A 19,788-nucleotide genomic window follows, 5' to 3' on the forward strand; every position below is an offset into this window, starting at 1 on the left:
CCTGGTCACCATGGACACACACACAAATCTACTTTATAGTATTCTGCAGTTGTTCAGAATGCAGGCAACATTAAAGCTTTTAGGTAAAGATTTGCCAAAAAAACCAAAAAGCCTAGGGGTGTGATTTGGGCAGGCCACGAAGACTGACCTAACTGACATATGACCACCAGGCAAGGCAAGCTATAATACTTCAGGAGAGGGTGGGGTCATGGTGAGGTAGAAATAAAACCCACTGTGCTTCGGACTGATTCTGGTATTACCAAGAGTTTGCTTTAAAAGCTGGTCAAAAAGAACTAAAATGGAGAACAAGACATACCTAACAGATGGTCCCTCTTAAAACAAATCTACTTCCACATTCTAAAATATCTAAACCTTGGCCTCTGGATCCCTAACTTGATGGATAGTAAGGATGGAAAGTAAAACAAAGGGCACTCTCTTCTTGTCCGTGACACATTAAATGTGCTAAAAGCTAAAAATAAAAACCATTTCAAGCTAAATTAAGAGTTAAAACAGACTTTTAGAAATCTATCCATACTGTGGGCATTTTAACACATAGTGTTGTATCAGTTACGCAACTATACACAAAAATAAATCTTGTAAATTTTTTCCTGACATGATGGTTTCTGCCCATCAATGCAAGTAATCATATTAATTGGAATGTTACTTGAACCGATTTAATAGTAGGATACACAGCATTTACTTTGTTGAGGTAATAGTGATGTTTCTTAAATTATTAAAACGAAGTTTCCTTTCTAAACTATAAGAATTCTGCTCTCAGTGGTATGGGGATTAAGAATTCTGACTTACCAGCTTTATATGTTAAGGCTATCTTATCAAGAGACAATACTCTCTTCTACCATTAAGGAGTGCTGTTCCATCAAAATGAGTCTTGTTTTTGCTAACCATTGTTTAAGTACTTAAGACACTTAAAAAACCCTTCTGGTGGTGAAAAATAATCACAGTGGTCATTTACTACTGAGCTTTTACCATATGCCAGCCACTGCTCTACATGTGTTAAACACACCTTATTTCATACTTGTGAAAGAGGAACTGGCTTGACACTGACACGTTTTTCTATTGGACATAAAACAACCTCACAGAACACCACCATCAGACCCTGTCACACTGGTCTCAAACACATAAGTTTTTTTAGGCACAGACAAAAACAAGGTTATTGTGCAATCATAAAAACTGAACCTCCCCTTGCAAAAGTAATGGATGTCCCTGCTGCTCTAGGTTCACTTTGGTCTGCATTCCTAGATCTCTGTTAAGATTCTCAGTCAGTCATCTGTGCTTTCTGACACCACCAGTCCCTGAGCAAACCTCACTTCCTTGAATCCTCCTTGCAAATACATAACACAAGCCCAAACCCTCTAGGTCCTTTCTAACACGTTCTTATGAAGAGCCCTGAAGCCCTCCACCGCCTCTCCCCCCCACCCCCTACAGTGTGTGATCTCCCACACTGCAAATGGGCACTGAATTCAACTTGCTGAATTATAGGTGGCTCCTGGTGGTCTCTGGCAACAGGGCACTGGCAGAAATGCAGGGCTCATGGACATCTGGCTGAAGTTCTTACTGCCTTGCATTGGAAACCTCGATAACAAAGTGTGTATCTAAAACTCCTTTTGAGGTGCAACCTGCCCTTTGGCTAGGAGGTAAGTTCATGCTGAATTGAGCTCAAATATTTCACTGAAGCCCTTTAGTATTGGGTTTATTGCGTTTTTCTAGAAAAAGGTGTCTGGAGAATATATGGGTTATCCTAGACTTGTCACTGTTCCCTGATGAAACTATTTTCTGACCTTCTAACACCTGCTCCTATAATCTATTGAGTGTTGACTCCCATCTACAAGAGGAATACACTGTAATGAGAGGATAGACACAGATAAGATCAGTCCCTATAAACTGGCCCTGGAGGTTGAGGTCAGAAAGACCACTGACTGGCAAAAACATTTCAAAACTTTATAAGGGATGACATATATGAGAATCTTGAGAATATAATGTAAAATGACTGACGTCAGTCAGAAAAGACTACACACTGCTGCTCTCATTTATAGGAAATATCCACCACAGGCAAATCCATACCGACAGTGTATAAGCAGTTATCTGGGACTAGGGGCGGGTCCTGGAGAGAGGGATTGCAGGGTTTCTTTTGGGGGGATGACTATACAACTCTGTGAACATACTAAAACTCACTATAGTATAAACTTTTAATGGGTGAATTTTATGATATTTAACTTGTATTTCAATAAAGATGTTTAAAAAAATCTTATAAGGACCTGACTTCAAGTTTGTCTTCGTGTCCCAAGAATTGGTTTGCTTAGTTTCAAATGCCCAGAACCAGATTTTGTCTGATCCCCGGCCTCTGTAACTGGAAATAAAAAATTACACAAGCATTATTCTTGTGGACTGCTACAGTTCTCATGAGGTGTCTCAATCTGAAATTGCATCTCTCTCTGGCCAAACATCTGCTTCCTTCATGCTTTCTCTGTAACTAACACGTTACACTTATCTCTCAGCTGACTCAATTTCACCAAGGACAATTAGGAGTTGGAAGTAGCCATTTGTGGGGAGCTTCAGGCATGAACAAGATCGTTCATTTGTGATACATCAACACTGTACCAACACTGCAGCAGGGACTTCAAGAGGTACCCCCATGGATGCTGCTGATGTATGGTCCTCCTGGCACTGACACAACCTTGGTTAAGACAAGGACAAGAACAAAGCACTGAGGTACGCTTTTAAACACCTTCAAATGAGCTATCAGTTTGTTTATTGTTTACTTTTAAGGTAGACTGAGGCTTCCTCGTGCTAAAGAGCTACGCTATAATGGCAGAAGAAAAATGAGCAGATTCTGTATTCCTGACTAGGAAATAGCAACTATTTCTCAAGTAATAGGACCACACATTACACTGATGTTGCTTTGAAAAAACCCCATAAGCATGACCTTTTAAAAACACAGACTCTCCAACATCCCCATCATCCACAAACGTTAAGAGAATAAATGGAATTCTAAAACTATATTTATCAAAGCACTTAAAAACCCTCAAACTTCCACAGTCCTAAGTACTGCCAAGAGTCTTGATGGCAATAAGATAAATCATCTCTAAGATCCACAAGGTGACCCCTTATGTAGTAACAGTACATTCCTTTTTCAGGTGGGAATTTTGGTTTAAATCTTAGGTGCTACCTGATTACCAACTAATACAATTAAATACTACAATGATATTCCAGGTTTATCACAAACACAGAAGAGCCTATGAATGATTTAAAGTCTGGAGTTTTGGTCTTCTGGAAAAGATGGCACCAGAGAAAACTTTCCACTGGTATCTATAGAAAGGAACTGATAGGTTGCTAACCACTGGTTCAGCAGTAACAGTTCGAGGGGACATTCATTGGATTCTTTCAAGTTTCTAACTTGAAAGACATCACATCCTTCTGACTCCTGTACACCCATTCCCTCTAAGGAATTCTCCAGAAGATAATGACCTCAAAAGTGGACAGCTCCTACCCAAGATGGCAAAATCAGATTAATTTTCTGACTCTTTAGTACTCTTCTCTTTACTATTAATCATTCCTCTTAAAGCCAATACGATCTTTCATCTTCATCCTATTGTTTCTGACCTCCTAAGATCTTCTTCTGCCACTTAAGAAAAAACCTCTTGTACCCCCACTCCAGACCACAGTCACTAATATGAATTTAACAGATTGTTGGATCTATTATCCTCCATCTGACCCTGCTGACAAAAATTTAATAACTGTTCTTTTAAGCACCACAGAAGGTAGGTTCCCTTTTATAGGCAACATTATATATCATATTCCAGCCTTCTGCCACAGAGAAATGGACCCTGACCTCAAATCAACATGCTTCTGCTGCAATTACAATCCTAAAAGCAAGACCTGTTCAGTCAGAAAGACCAGAATCCTGGGACCATCCCAATTATGAAAACCAGTTGGTTCTCTTCAGAGACACTTGAGTCTGACTTGCAGAAACTGTTTAACTCCATTCAAAGAATCTGTCCATTTTAAGGGACCAAAACTGCCTCACTCCTGCTAGTGAACAGTTCTTATACTTTCAATACGCCCACTACTAGAACACTACTTCTATGTGGACACGGGGTTGACGCAAGCTTGCTGCACACTAACTTACCCTGTACAGTTAGCTAATTGTTAGGGATTTTCAGATATTCAAACCACCTTCTCAATGTGTTCAACTCCAGGTGTATTCCTGGCAGTCTTGCTGGAGAGCACTGACATACAACAGAGAGTTAAGACTATCATTACTTTACGGTTATGGAAACCTAGTGAGGCTCAGTGACTTGTTCAAGTCACACATCTGATAAGTGGCAGAAACTGAGAGCAGATTCTAGACCTGCCTGACTCCAAGTCCTCAACTTTTAATCATTTCCCCATACTGCATATACGCTCAGTGTTGCAAATTCCTCCATCATTCTAACTGCTCACCTCAACAAGTTTATCTATTCACTACTGCTACCAAGAAACTGTCAAACTATTTCTCAATCTTAACTGACCCTCGTAACAATCACTTCTCTTTTAATGGCAGATTTTAGAGTTTAGAGTCCTTCTCACTTAAACAAATTTCACTGAATTTCACTTTTCGTAAGGTGTTTAGTGTATACATTTGGAGTTAACAGGGGTAGCTGAGAGTAATTAGTGAGTTTGCTCTGAAGGTAAAGAAAAGACAACTCATTTGGATTATTTGATTATATATATTCAGATCAGAGTTCTTCTGTATGTCTGATTTGTAATAGAATCTACATTTGTTATAGTATATACTGGAAATTATTCTTAGATAACGGAAAGGCTTATTGTACTTATGGTCCTAACCCCTCTGTTTAATTGTGTTAATAATATATTAAGGCAAAGGCTGAACTGATTAGGTATACTCGAGAGTGATTAAAATAAGGCTATTTCACATAGCTAGTCAGCAAGATGTTCAGTTATATTAGTATTTGGTTCCTAAGTTCTCAGATAAATAATTAATAGTATTAATAATTACCTATTAGTTCACTATTTAGAAGGTACAAAGGTGTTTTCAAGATTAAAGATGTCAGTTATTTAACAAAAACCGGGTTATACTGACACATAGCTAGATCTCCTGCCATCAAATACATTATTCAACGTGTGGTTGTCTGGAAAGTACCCAACTTTAGAAATATTATCTTTAATAGGTATTGTGGGAAGAACTGCATTCTTCCCCATCCCCGAGGCATTCTCAAGCCCTAACATCCAATACCAGTAAATATACTCTTACTTGGAAACAGGGTCGGTCTCTGCAGAGACCTAGGTAATTACCATTACCTAGAGTGTGTGAAGGAAATGCCAACCCACTCCAGTATTCTTGCCTAGAGAATCCCATGCGCAGAGGAGTCTGGTGGGCTACAGTCCACGGGGTCGCCAAGAGTCGGACACAACTTAGCGACTAAACAACAACAACAGAGTATATGGTCACCTCTACCTAGCTGTGGCAGACAATGCTAGTTGCAAACAATATCCATTCTCCTACAGTTTTGTGAGGTGGTTTCATACCTAACTAATATACAAGTTAGAAGAGATCATACTGTAGTAGGGTGGGCCATAATCTAATGACTGGTGTCCTGAGGAGGGAGATCTGGAGGAAGGCCCAGAAGGATGACGGCAGAAAGTGGAGACATACAGCTAAACTCTGAGGCCCATCAGGAGTGTTAGTGACTGTCAGCAGCTAGAAAGGAGCAAAGAAAGATCGTTCCCTACAGACCTGCCAGCACCTTAAGTTCAGAGTTCGGCCTTCTGAACTTCGAGAGAATACAATTCTGCCGTTTGAAGTCTGCAGTGGCTGGTGTGGCAACCCTGGGAAACTCATGTTGTGCATCAGAATCTAAGAACTTAACAACGTCAACACGGCCTTCATGGTTCTCCAACCTTGGAGAAATCCTCTTCACTCATCTCCGTTGGCTTTCCTTCTCTCCCTGAATATAGATTATTTCTCAAGGAGCAGTTCTCTGGTTCTGGCTCTTACAAACACATTTTCCTGTTAAGAGTCAATGTGTCCCTGCTAAAAGTGCTAAAGTGGTCACCTCCAGTCCTGACCTCAAGGGCTCTGAGGCATGTTGCCTGGTCATCACCCAAGCACAGTTCACAAAGAATTGACCTTGCTGAGTTAACTCTTAAACTGGGCTTCTACCTCCTCCCAATGACTTTCACAGTAGTTATGGTATTTAACAGATTCCTATCAAGTGCATGTGAAAAGTTGACTCATTGGAAAAGACTCTGATGCTGGGAGGGATTGGGGTCAGGAGGAAAAGGGGATGACAGAGGATGAGATGGCTGGATGGCATCACCGACTCGACGGACATGAGTCTGAGTGAACTCTGAGAGTTGGTGATGGATAGGGAGGCCTAGCGTGCTGCGATTCATGGGGTCGCCAAGAGTCGGACACGACTGAGCGACTGAACTGAACTGATCAAGTGTATGATTACCATTATTTTTTGCACCATTAAGAAAGAAAAAGTAACTGTAAAGATTATTAATTGTAAAGCATATCTGAATTTAGAGATAATAAAATGTAAAAAACTGTGACTTATAATGACAATAATGTTATCTCTTTTTCTAGTCATCCATGAACCTGACTTTCTTATTCCTCAAACCACATATTCATTAACACCAGGTAGTAATGATTCTTCCTTTACAAAGTTTCTTCATACCCATTTTCTTTACAGTATGACTTCAAGTATCTTCTTTAACACAAAGACAACTGTACTGTAACTGGCTTTTGGACTGTCCCTCCCCAGCCAACCCCCTATGAATTTGACCAATATCAAATTTTCCTAAAATATCTGAAAATATTTTTTCATTCCATTTAAGGTAGACTCCTTATTACCACTAGGATACAACCCAAGCTTACTTGGCCTAGCTGTGGTAGACACTGCTAATTGCAGACAATATTTATTCTATAATTTTGTAAGGCAGTTACATACCCAACATACATATATATGTATATAGCCCCAGATTATCTTGCAGCTAGGAAAGGCCATGCATGTGACATCATCTGGCAGTTTTTTTGAGAGTTCTAGAAACATTTTCCATACAAGCATTACCCCTTTCTAAAATACAAGGCTAAAGATGAAGCAAAAAACCTACAACCACGAACTAATAAGTATACATCTGACAAACTAAAGATGGTGGACTGCAAAAACACAAGGGGCCTAGGTCACTGTAGAGCCACTATACTACTCCTGGACTTTCTATTTCTGAACATTTTATGCAATAAAAAAAAAAAAATCCTGTTTGGTTTAAGCCACTTTGAAGGGATTGTTGTATGTAGTTGAATGCAATTCTAACTGAAACTAGCATTTGAGGCTTTTCAAACATGTTCCCAACCACTCATTTTTCTTCTTTCCCATTATAGTCTATACTTGCAGGTTTTCATGCTTTATTCACATCACTGTGCTTTGAATTCACTGCTTTATCAAACATGCAGTGAATGTTCTTCCACACCTCTGAGCTTCTATACATTTTCAAAGGAATGTTATTCCCTCGCTTGGGTAAACTCCTACTTATTACGTAAGATCCAGCTCAAACATGCAGTGTTAACTTGATCTTTCCTGTGTGAGCCTGTCACACTGTTTATACCTCTGGCCTAGTTTTAATTGCTGACTTACTCATCTGCTTTCTCAATTAATGGTGTTAACTCCTCGGATGCAAGCACTGTCATTTTCATCATATATCCCCCCAAGTTTGGCACATGGTTAAGTTTTTAATAAATAATTTTAATAAAGAATAAAACACGAATTGCATTTTTTAAAACTGGTACTTTTTGTACTGAAAGTAATTCACAATTCATTAGTATGTGAACTGTGCCATAATATATGTGTCCCATGAGATACTGTTCAACTACTTTCTTTCTACTCATGTGTAACTTACCAAAATATATGGTAGGACTGATAGCACCTAAAAAATCCCAGTTACCATGTTTTATTCTTCTTAATATTTCCTATAGGATACAGCACAAAACTTATCTAGTAAGCACTTAAAAATGCCTCCCCATACTTTATAGAATCATGGAAAACACAGAAGACACGATACCTATGGAGGAAGACTGGGGACTAATCAGAAGGTCCTCTTGCACTTGCTCACTTCCTGGCACTGTCTGCTGATCACTCAGTGAACTCTGAGACGCACTGACAGGCTGGGATACTTCCTCATGGACCTCCTCGTCACTTAGCCTTTCCACTTTGACCCGGACATCTTCCTCGGCACCCAGAGGCAAGGCAGTTTTTGTGCTCTCGCAAGTCACATAATCAGTCATTCTTCTCCCTGTCTCAGATGGGCCAGGTAATTCTAAAGTCCGGGTATTTTCTGCTTGCTTAACCTTATCAGGCTGATTCCTTCGATCAATTCCAAAAGGAAAAGTCCAGGGAAAAGCTAGAGAAGAGTCAACTGGTTGATTTCTATTTTCTGAATAGGAAGTTGAAGAATTCAACACCTGGGGAGAACTTGTTTGTGTGCTGCACTTTACAGGACTTTCAGGAGACATAACAATGTAGCTTTTGCGCTTTCTCCGTGATTCTCGGCAGACAGGGATGGTTCTTTCTACCACACTGCACTCTGAAGACACTGGAGAAATGCTTCCATCTCGAGACGTAAAATTGCAGTTAGAGTTATTTTCTTGTCCAGCATCCAGACCCTTTTCTGGTTGGCTGTTGGGTGTATTCCATAAAATGCTTGATTTCATGAACTCTGAGCAGGTGCTAGCAACACTGAACATTTGCATATAGCTGGCTGCAGCTAGAACATCAATGATATTTTCTGTGTTAATTGACAGAGTAGCTGTGTACGCATACTCTAAAAGGGGTATAAAGCCAGTCACTGTAACATGATGCAAATCCAACACATTCTTGTTCTCATCTTCTGCTTGGCCTACAAGTTTGGTGCGAAAGAAATCACTGCAAGCTGCTAATACCACCTTATGTGCCCGGAAGATTTTGTCCTGGACACGAATAGTGATATCACAAAAATGTCCATCATTTCGAAGCATATTTAGCTTTCCAAGCATTTCCTGGCTGTGGGAAGAGGAGCTATGAGTAAATGTTTTCACACCCATCTTTCCCTTCCTCTTCTATAGATGCTCTTCAAGGATGCAAATGAATCAGAAATGTCCTAAAAGATACATAAAATAAGCATTAATTAATGGATCAGTAGCTGAAATACAAGGTGATTGAGATTGTTTTCATGAGGCCACCATGCTAAATAGAAAGGTGAAAGATGGCCAGGGGAAAGTCCAAGCAAAGAGCTATGTTAAAATAGACTCCCAGTGCCTGCTCCCTGAAGCATCCTCCCAGAGGAGTCCGTGTGCTCACGTCACACGCACAGCTTACACAAGACGAGTCCCTATAACTGCCACTGCTTGCAAACCACATGCCAGATAATGTTCAAATGCATCACATTTCATAATTTGATTGTCATGATGTCTCTACTAATAGGTACATTTTATTGCTGTTGAAGAGAAAAGGGCTGGCTAACTACCTTGAAGAAATCAAAAGTTGTTAAGTTGCAGACCCAGGGTTCAAATCCAGGCAGGCTGGCCCCAGAATCTGCACCCTAAACCTCAATGCTTTATCCTGCCTCTTTTAGGACATGAGATGAGTAAGTACAAGTGGCCAAGAGTCTAGGTCTTAGAATGTAATAGGTCTGCATTCTTTCTTCAACAATTCCTCCAAGGTTGTTATAAGAACTAAATGAAACATGCGAAGTACATGCTTAAGCATGGTATTCGGCACTTTGTGAATGCGCAACAAGAGAAAAGTGACTGCTTTTTATGTTACTAACACAACAAAACCACATTTCTGGTAGGAAATTTATAAAACAAATGTTTAAAATCCGACACTTGATTGGGTTTTTCCTTAAAAAAAAAAAAAAAGACTGATTTGCCTTTATCAGATTTTACATTTACTAAAAATTAAGAAAACTGACATTCTTAAATACTTTTCATTTCTAAAATCTAATAATACTTCTAAATACTAGTTCTTATAGTACTTTCCCCTTAAACTGTTGTGAAAGGGAAGTCGCTCAGTCGTGTCCGAGTCTTTGCAACCCCAAGGACTGTAGCCTACCAGGCTCCTCCATCCATGGGATTTTCCAGGCAAGAGTACTGGAGTGGGGTGCCATTTCCTTCATCCACTATGTGAAGTCAGGGAGGCTTATATTAGCCCCTTGATAAAGATAAGAAAGATAATGCTCAGGGAAGTTAAGTGACTAACAAATGATAACCGAAGCTAAGATCTGAGTCTTTTTACTGTTTGATCACAGTACTTTTCCAATATGAAAACACATAGCTATTATTTTATCTAAGATAAATAACCTTTAACAAAAAGTACTAAAAGACAAAACAAAGCATATTCGGGGAAATATTTTTTGTAAGCCATCTTTAGATAAAGAAGTTTCAAATACCTCAAAATTAGAGCTACCAGTTTAAAAAAAAATGATGTTTAAAAGTTGATGAATATTTAATTGACCTGGGAAAATGTGTGGTTCTGAGCATTAAATAATGCACAATCACTAAATACAGTGAACTCAATAGTAGTAGTTATGTGTTTAGTGAAAAATATCAGAGTACACAGACAATAACCATCTTTGTGAAATATATACATATGTGTATGTATTTGTACACACCGACACACAAACAGAGCAAGAGAACATAAGATCTTAATTAGAGATTCATGGATTCACTAAGGGGCCATGATCTTCTTGAAACTGTACACAGAAAGATATCTGCATGCATAGATGGTAGCTTCTTCATATTTATGCAAAACATATGGGTGTTTATTCTTTTTCACATTAAACATTTTTTTTTTCTTTTAAAAAGCACCGTAATAGGGCTTGAGGCTTCCCAGGTGGCTCAGTGGTAAAGAACCCATCTGCCAATGCAGGAGACCTGGGTTTGATCCCTGGATAGGGAAGATCCCCTAGAGGAAGACATGGCAACCCACTCCAGGATTCTTGCCTGGGAAATTCCATGGACAGAGGCGCATGGCAGGCTACATGCTATGGGGTAGAGAGCTGGACGCATCTGAGCATGCACACACATCCTAAGGCTTCAGTTTCTCCTGGTTTGGACCCCGAAAGTCATGCAGAGTAGGCCTTTTTCTTTCCCCTTGAAAAAGCTTTCAAAAACTGAAGATGGCAGTCACATTTCTTTCCTAAGGTTCTCTTCTATAAGCTAAACATCCCTTGTCCCTCTAAGTGCCTCTTAAAATTTAATGAATATCCTTGCTCTGCGCAACAATCTCCACTTCCCATATTCCCTTAAGACTGGTTCAAAGAGTTGCATACAATATGACAGGTATGGCAGAATTATAACTTGAGCATAACTTTATTATCTTTACCTTCCTTATCTCAGCACAAATAAGACTAAACTGGGTATTGGGACGGTGAAGCCATACTACTGATTTTGTTTACACTAATGAAAACTTAATAATTGACTTATTAGATGTGAGGAACTTTATTATGTAAGAGAGGAACACAATTACAAGTAAAACATTGTCCTTTACCTCATTAAGCTTACAGTCTTTATGAAAATGACATATGTACTTAATTAAGACTACACAGCTAGTGCTACATGAAAGCAAACAATGAAACATTTCATTCTGAGTGTGCAAGGCAGAAGAAGAATCACAGAGGGCAGGGCCTCATGAAAGAACTCTGCAGGTGATAAAGCAAACAGGAGCACCAAGCTCTCGTGGGACCTCACACGAGCTCAGTGAGTGCTCACCATCCTGACATGCCTCGGGTGCACTGTACTGGCCAACTGTTGTTAATGGCACTGTAAAGTGAAGTCGCTCAGTCGTGTCTGACTCTTTGTGACCCCATGGACTGTAGCCTACCAGGCTCCTCTGTCCACAGGATTTTCCAGGCAAGAATACTGGAGTGGGTTGCCACTTCCTTCTCCAGGAGATCTACCCGACCCAGGGATTAAACCCAGGTCTCCCTCATTGTAGGCAGATGCTTTACCATCTGAGCCACCAGGGAAGTTACTCTAAATGTGAGGATGCAGAGGTCAATGTTAGTTCAAACATCAATCCATTACATAAACAACCCCTTTGAATGTTCTTTGTAGGTAAATGTACATGTGAAGGGGAAATAATTTTTAAAAAGACATTCTGATGATTTCCAGCTGAATAGATACAAATAATCCACTGAATATTCTAATATAAGAGGACCAAATGATCAATCTAAGAATCTTCTTGGTCTGATAACACAATAAATGGCATAAAACCTTGTGCCAAGACAGCCAGGTAAGGCCACTGAAACAATTAACTTAACCACATCAAAGGTAACAGTTCAAACATAAACCTGCTCCATTCTACTTTCCCAAAGACAAGTAATCGTAAGACACCAAGCAGCTAGGATTGATCTAACCAAAGTATTATTCAACATACTTATTGATTTCTCTCTCATAGGAATGAGATGAAGAGGAAAAAAAATGGGAAGGTTTTACATCAAGTTTTTTGTTCATTTGCTACACCCCAGTAAACTGGCTTCTTTAAAAAGCCCAGCCATCAAGAGCACTTAGTTTGATGGAGATCACATGGTTCAGGCAGGAACATGCCTTCAAGCAAGTGACACTCATAATCCAGGGACCATGTGCATGAACAAAGGTGTGAAGGCAAGAAATCAAATAGTGTATTTGGAGACCATGTGCAACGGGATTTTGAAAACATCTCAATCGCAATTTGGGTGGAGGTTCCAAACAACAGATACTACCATTTCAAAGTGAGGTGCAAGGCAACCTATGCAAGGAGGTAATGAGTTAAATATCAGAAAACGAGTCCTGTGGAGAGAGACCAGTGTGTTTTGAGTTCCAAACCCTTTCCCACTCCCTTCTACTCCCCTGTAAGGGAAAGGAGTTGAGGCAAGTTTGCCCTTTGTTTTAGGTCTATGCAAAATGTGTCACACTTGAAACAAATCTAAAGGATACAAGTCTGATTTAAACTCTAGCCAAGACTAGGAAGTATGCTTACCACCTCCCAACAGTAAATAAAAGCAATACCTGGAGTGGCAAGGATCCTCTGGAGCCCCAGCCCTGGGTGCACGCCCTATTCTGCTGTGTGTCACTGTGGGACCTTAGGCAAGTCACTAGACTGCACCTTCATTTCTTCAGCAGTGAGACAGGGTAAGACAACCTACCTCAGAGTTCTGAGGATTAACTGGCCTGATACATGTGAAGTGCTTTAAACAGTACTCAGCATGAAATAAATGCTACAGAACACCAGTCCTGGTGCTGCTGCTACTGTTATTAGAGACCTTTCTTCTTACTCAATCCTGTGCCTCTGCCAATCCTTGATGGGCCTGAAACCACAGTCACCAAATACGGAAGAATAAAAAGGCAGAGGGGAAAAACAGAAAGAAAAAGGAAGCCAAACAAATCTCTTTCCACTGCAGACCTGTAGTAGGCCTGCGGTGGGCAAATAAGAAAACCTATAACTCTGAATTAAGTTTATTAGTTCTTGAAAATAATGTTTCTATTCCCTAAAAGTGACCAGAAAAGTTATGATAACTTGCCCTTCAAGGAATTGGAGGGAGTACTAACCCTACGGAACAAATTTATATGTATGGTGGAAGACAAAAATAAAATAAATTCTAAGTATCTTCTGCAAATCATGTTTGTACAACATAATGGTTACACACATATGGTACACAGCATAATAAAGATGGAGGTATGGGATGGGAGGAAGATGAAGATTAGACTGGGAAATGCCAGATATAATTTTGTTCCCCTCCTATATTCTCATTAAAACCAATCAAGGACAGAAAAGAAAGTTTCTGATGTTTCTGAGTTTAAGATGCCTCCAACAGGAATATCCAGGTGGAATTTACATACGAAAATGTCTGTACTCGTTGACTGTGTTTAGTAGCAGATGCAACACTGGGACCTTTAGATACAACCCAGCAACTCCCACCCGCCGAAAAGAATAGAAAACATGTCCATACAGAAACGTATGGACATACATTCACAGAGCATAGCAGTATTATTCATAATATTCAAAAAGTGAAAACAATCCAAATATCCACCATGATAAATGGACAAATAAAATGTGGTATATTTATACAATGGAATATTATTTCACAACAAAGAAATTAAGTACTGATATATGCTACAACATGGATAAAATCTGAAAACATGCTACATGAAAAGGCCAGTTACAAAGGGCTACATTATTGTATGATTCCATTTATAGGCAATGTTCCAAACAGGCAAATCTATAAAGACAGAAAGTAAATGAGTGCTTGCCTAGGGTTGGGGGGGCAGTAGGGGAAATTTGGGGTTAACAGCTAAGGGATTCAGGGATTTTTTTTTAGATAACAGAAAATGGTCTAAAATTGATACACAAATCAGCGAATACACTAAAAGTCACTGAACTGTACACTTTAAATGGGTGAATATGTAGGGTATGGTATACTAATTTTAAAATCTAAACCTAGAGATTTAAGAAGTTCAACACACCTAAACAAGATAAATTCAAATAAGTCCATGCTCAGATACAAACTGCTGGAAACAAAAAGACAAAGGGAAAAATCTTAAAAGCAGTAAGAAGGGAATGACTCCCTAATAATTCAAATAATGGAGTACTTCTCATCAGAAACCATGAGGTAAGAAGGAAGTGACACAACACTTTCTAAGTACCCAAATAAAGAACAGCCAACCAAGAACACTACAGCCAACAAAAATACCCTTCAGGAAGAAGGAGAAAATCAACGCATTCTCATGTGAATGAAAACTAGAGAATCGGCTGTTGTCAGCAGATTCGCTCACAAAGAATAAGTTCAGATTGCTCCTGAAATGAAAGGAAGAATAATGAAAAGTAAAAACATATAACTGAGTCTTCGAACTGTGCAAGTCCACTCATGTGGGTGTTTTTCCAACAGTGAATACTACAATACTACTGGGTCTGCGGTTGGCTGAATTTGAAGATGTGGAACCGTGGATACAGAGAAACTATCAGATTCGAAGGGCTGACTATAACTTATACACAGATTATCTACTCTGCAGAGTGTCAGCTCAGTGCCCCTAACTGCTGCCGTGTTCAAGGGTCAACTGTACAGGTTACAGTCTTCCCTCTTCCTCTGACTTTTCTAAATTATGTTTCACATAATTGAAGCAAAAACCATCCTAATGCTGATGTGATTCTCAAAGTATGTAAAGTAAATATTTAAGACAATTATAAACAGGGGAGTGTAACTTCAAAAGAGGGAAGCCTTCACTCAGACTGATACTGTACTGCCATCAGGGGACTGTGATAAGTTATTTACGTACATATAATACCTAGTGCAGATTCAAAATAATATGTAAAAAGACATGCCCTCAAAACACCAAGGATAGATCAAAATGAAATTTTCAACAAGGTACAATAAGCCACAGGAAGGCAGGAAAATAATAGAAACAAAGAACAGAGGGAACAAACAAAAACAAAAATAAAAGGGTCTACTTAAGTCTCAACATATCAATAATTTCCTTGAATGTACACAGTCCAAATAAAAACAACTAGAAGACAAAGATTGGTAGGATGGATATTTTAAAAACATGAACCAACTACATGCTATCCATAAGACACTCATTTCAAAATAATGATATAAGGAGGTTTAAAGTATTATAACACGATGAAAAAAATACAGAATTATACTGTCCAACGAAGGAACTGCCAGTCACATGTGGTAATTTTAATTTAAATCAATTAAACTAAATTAAATTGAAAATTCAGCTCCTCAATCACACTAGACACATTTAAAGTAATATGCAAAAAAAGCACTTGTACTGAATTAGTAATGTGCACGTTATCACTTCATTTTAAAAAAGTTCTCCAAAACTCTATTATAAATGAAAATGCCCACATTCTCAGTTATTTAACTAATCTGCAGTTAATAAAGGTTTTTTTATATTGTGGCAAAATAAAACAAAATTTGTCATTTTAAAGTGTACAGTACAGGGCTTTAAGGACATTCACACTGTTGTTCAACCATCACCAGTATGTCCAGAACTTTTCATCATTCCGAAATGACAGTATCCATCAAACAATAACTCCTCACTCCTCATTCTCCACTCTCTACCAGACTCTGGCAGCCAACCTTCTAATTCTCTATGAATTTTCCTACTCTAGGTACATCATATAAGTGGAAGCATCAAATAGTTGTCCTTTTGCAACTGGCTTATTTCATTTAGCACAAAGTCTTCATCCACTCTGTAGCATGTACCAGAATTCCCCTCCTTTTTAAAGACTGTATAATATCCCATTGTATATTTTATTTACATATTCATCCTCTGCTTAACTAATGAAAGCACGATTTATTTACAAATTCGAAGAATCTCCAGGTAGAGATCAATCTTAGAGGTCATTTAGTTCCATAGCCTTCTAATACTTAAATCATTTGACACAAATTACCACAACTGTAAAATTCTGTATCATCTTAAGAGTGGCTACCACTTTAAGCTGTTCACATTTCTCTTTTCCAAGTTGGAAACTACCACCAGTATTTTAATTTAGCCATGGCACATATGACAGAGGATATTCACATGTATGATACACCTCCATGGGCAAGGGCAGATTTTAAAAACTGTGCTCAATATATGTTAACATAAAATTTACCATTGTAACCATTTTAAATTGTCAGTTCAGTGGCATAAAGTTCATTCACACTGCTGTGCAGATAGCACCATTACCTATTTCTAAAATTTTGTCATTGACAAGGATAGATTTTGACAACACTCAAAAGAACTGCAGAGAACAAAAGCATTACAGACTTTACTTTGGCATGATAGTCCCAAAAGAATCTTACAAAGTGTGTAAGAAATAAGCTCATCATTTAAATATATCAAGAAACTTCATTTTATATAAAGAAAGTATGTTCAATTTCATTTTTAAAAATTGAGCTTTATTTAATAAGAAGGAATCCTGATTTTATTTTTCTGATTCTCTACTCCACAGGCAATATTAAAAAAGCAGCACACAGGTAGGTAAAATTTACAGAATCACACTGTACGTTACTACAAATTTTTTCATGGAATCATTCATGCTTATAGTCAATATGGACATGCAATTGACACCTAGCTGACTCATCTATTTTATTAAAAATTTATTCATGGATAGAATAAAACAGAAGTAACCATGATAATCACAAACACATAAATAATTCACAATTGCCACAACTGTTAGTGGTACTGTACATTAGTAATGGTTCTATACAATAGCTCTAGCTTTAACTCACAACTGACTAACAGCAATCACAAAACCTCTGGTAAAGAGATAACCAGTGCAAGTTCGATGCATGAAGCAGAGCACTCAAAGCCAGTCTCTGGGACAAAACAGAGGGATAGGGTGGGGAGGGGATGGGTTCAGGATGGGGGGACACATGCACACGCGTGGCTAATTCATGTTGATGTATGGCAAAAACCACCATCAGTTCAGTTCAGTTCCGTTCAGTCGCTCAGTCGTGTCCGACTCTTTTCGACCCCATGAATAGCAGCATGCCAGGCCTCCCTGTCCATCACCAACTCCCGGAGTTCACTCAGACTCACGTCCATCGAGTCAGTGATGCCATCCAGCCATCTTATCCTCTGTCGTCCCCTTCTCCTGCCCCTAGTCCCTCCCAGCATCAGAGTCTTTTCCAGTGAGTCAACTCTTCGCATGAGGTGGCCAAAGTACTGGAGTTTCAGCTGCAGCATCATTCCTTCCAAAGAAATCCCAGGGCTGATCTCCTTCAGAATGGACTGGTTGGATCTCCTTGCAGTCCAAGGGACTCTCAAAGAGTCTTCTCCAACACCACAGTTCAAAAGCATCAATTCTTCGGTGCTCAGCTTTCTTCACAGTCCAACTCTCACATCCATACATGACCACTGGAAAAACCATAGCCTTGACTAGATGGACGTTTGTTGGCAAAGTAATGTCTATGCTTTTGAATATGCCATCTAGGTTGGTCATAACTTTTCTTCCAAGGATAAGCGTCTTTTAATTTCATGGCTGCAATCATCATCTGCAGTGATTTTGGAGCCCCAAAAAATAAAGTCTGACGCTGTTTCCCCGTCTATTTCCCATGAACTGAAGGGACCAGATGCCATGATCTTTGTTTTCTGAATTTTGAGTTGTAAGCCAACTTCTTCACTCTCCTCTTTCACTTTCATCAAGAGGTTTTTTAGTTCCTCTTCACTTTCTGCCATAAGGGTGGTGTCATCTGCATATCTGAGGTGATTGATATTTCTCCTGGCAATCTTGATTCCAGCTTGTGGTTCTTCCAGTCCAGCGTTTCTTCTGATGTACTCTGAATATAAGTTAAATAAGCAGGGTGACAATATACAGCCTTGATGTACTCCTTTTCCTATTTGGAACCAGTCTTGGTTCCATGTCCAGTTCTAACTTGCTTCCTGACCTGCATACAAATTTCTCAAGAGGCAGATCAGGTGGTCTGGTATTCACATCTCTTTCACAATTTTCCACAGTTTATTGTGATGCACACAGTCAAAGGCTTTGGCATAGTCAATAAAGCAGAAATAGATGTTTTTCTGGAACTCTCTTGCTTTTTCCATGATCCAGCGGATGTTGGCAATTTGATCTCTGGTTCTTCTGCCTTTTCTAAAACCAGCTTGAACATCAGGAAGTTCACGGTCACGTATTGCTGAAGCCTGGCTTGGAGAATTTTGAGCATTACTTTACTAGCGTGTGAGATGAGTGCAATTGTGTGGTAATTTGAGCATTTTTTGGCATTGCCCTTCTTTGGGATTGGAATGAAAACTGACCTTTTCCAGTCCTGTGGCCACTGCTGAGTTTTCCAAATTTGCCTGCATATTGACTGCAGCACTTTCACAGCATCATCTTTCAGGATTTGGAATAGCTCAACTGGAATTCCATCACCTCCACTAGCTTTGTTCGTAGTGATGCTTTCTAAGGCCCCCTTGACTTCACATTCCAGGATGTCTGGCTCTAGGTCAGTGATCACACTATCGTGATTATCTGGGTCATGAAGATCTTTTTTGTACAGTTCTTCTGTGTATTCTTGCCACCTCTTCTTAATATCTTTTGCTTCTGTTAGGTCTATACCATTTCTGTCCTTTATCGAGCCCATCTTTGCATGAAATGTTCCCTTGGTATCTCTAATTTTCTTGAAGAGATTTCTAGTTTTTCCCATTCTGTTGTTTTCCTCTATTTCTTTGCATTGATCGCTGAGGAAGGCTTTCTTATCTCTTCTTGCTGTTCTTTGGAACTCTGCATTCAGATGCATATACCTTTCCTTTTCTCCTTTGCTTACATTTACATAATTATTGTAAAGTAATTAGCCTCCAATTAAAAACAAAAACAAAAACCTCTGATAAGACCCTGTCCTTTGAAGACTCCTAACTCAAACTGGTCAAGAACAGGAACTCTGGCCATCAACAGTATTTGAAGATACAGACAACTATGGAAAAACATTATACTTTTATACAGTCAATACTATATTAAGTGTTTCCAGAGGAACTGTATGCCGGACTGTGAGCTATGTCTCTGGAACTGATAGTTTTCATTCTCTTACTCTACAGATATTACTTTTCATGGCTTGATCATTATCTTAGAGCTTAAAGAGATAATGGAGGAATAGGTCAAAAAGAGGCAAATTTTCCCCCTCAATGGGGAAAAAACCCTCAGAAAATAGAATGAAGGAACTTGAATTTTAAAGCTGAAAGAAGATTATGGTTTAAAAAGTTTAGTTCAACAAACATTATCAGGTGCTAAATATAAATACTATGCTAAAAAGCCCAGAAAGGTTAAC

The 19,788-nt window shown here is 39.0% G+C and overlaps 1 protein-coding gene across 5 annotated transcripts in view; it reads right to left on the reverse strand.

Annotated features, from left to right (window-relative positions):
• The window catches only part of ZBTB44 (zinc finger and BTB domain containing 44), a 58,910-nt gene that overhangs the window by 18,793 nt on the left and 20,329 nt on the right, over positions 1-19,788 (reverse strand). For all 5 annotated transcript variants that reach the window (XM_070782447.1, XM_019954741.2, XM_019954740.2 and 2 more), the window contains exon 2: positions 8,083-9,156. In XM_070782447.1, the coding sequence (XP_070638548.1) occupies positions 8,083-9,100 (1,018 nt within the window). In that variant the 5' untranslated portion in view covers positions 9,101-9,156. The remainder of the gene's footprint in view (positions 1-8,082; positions 9,157-19,788) is intronic.

Source organism: Bos indicus, chromosome 29, assembly GCF_029378745.1.
Source record: "Bos indicus isolate NIAB-ARS_2022 breed Sahiwal x Tharparkar chromosome 29, NIAB-ARS_B.indTharparkar_mat_pri_1.0, whole genome shotgun sequence".
Classification (NCBI taxonomy): Eukaryota; Metazoa; Chordata; class Mammalia; order Artiodactyla; family Bovidae; genus Bos; species Bos indicus.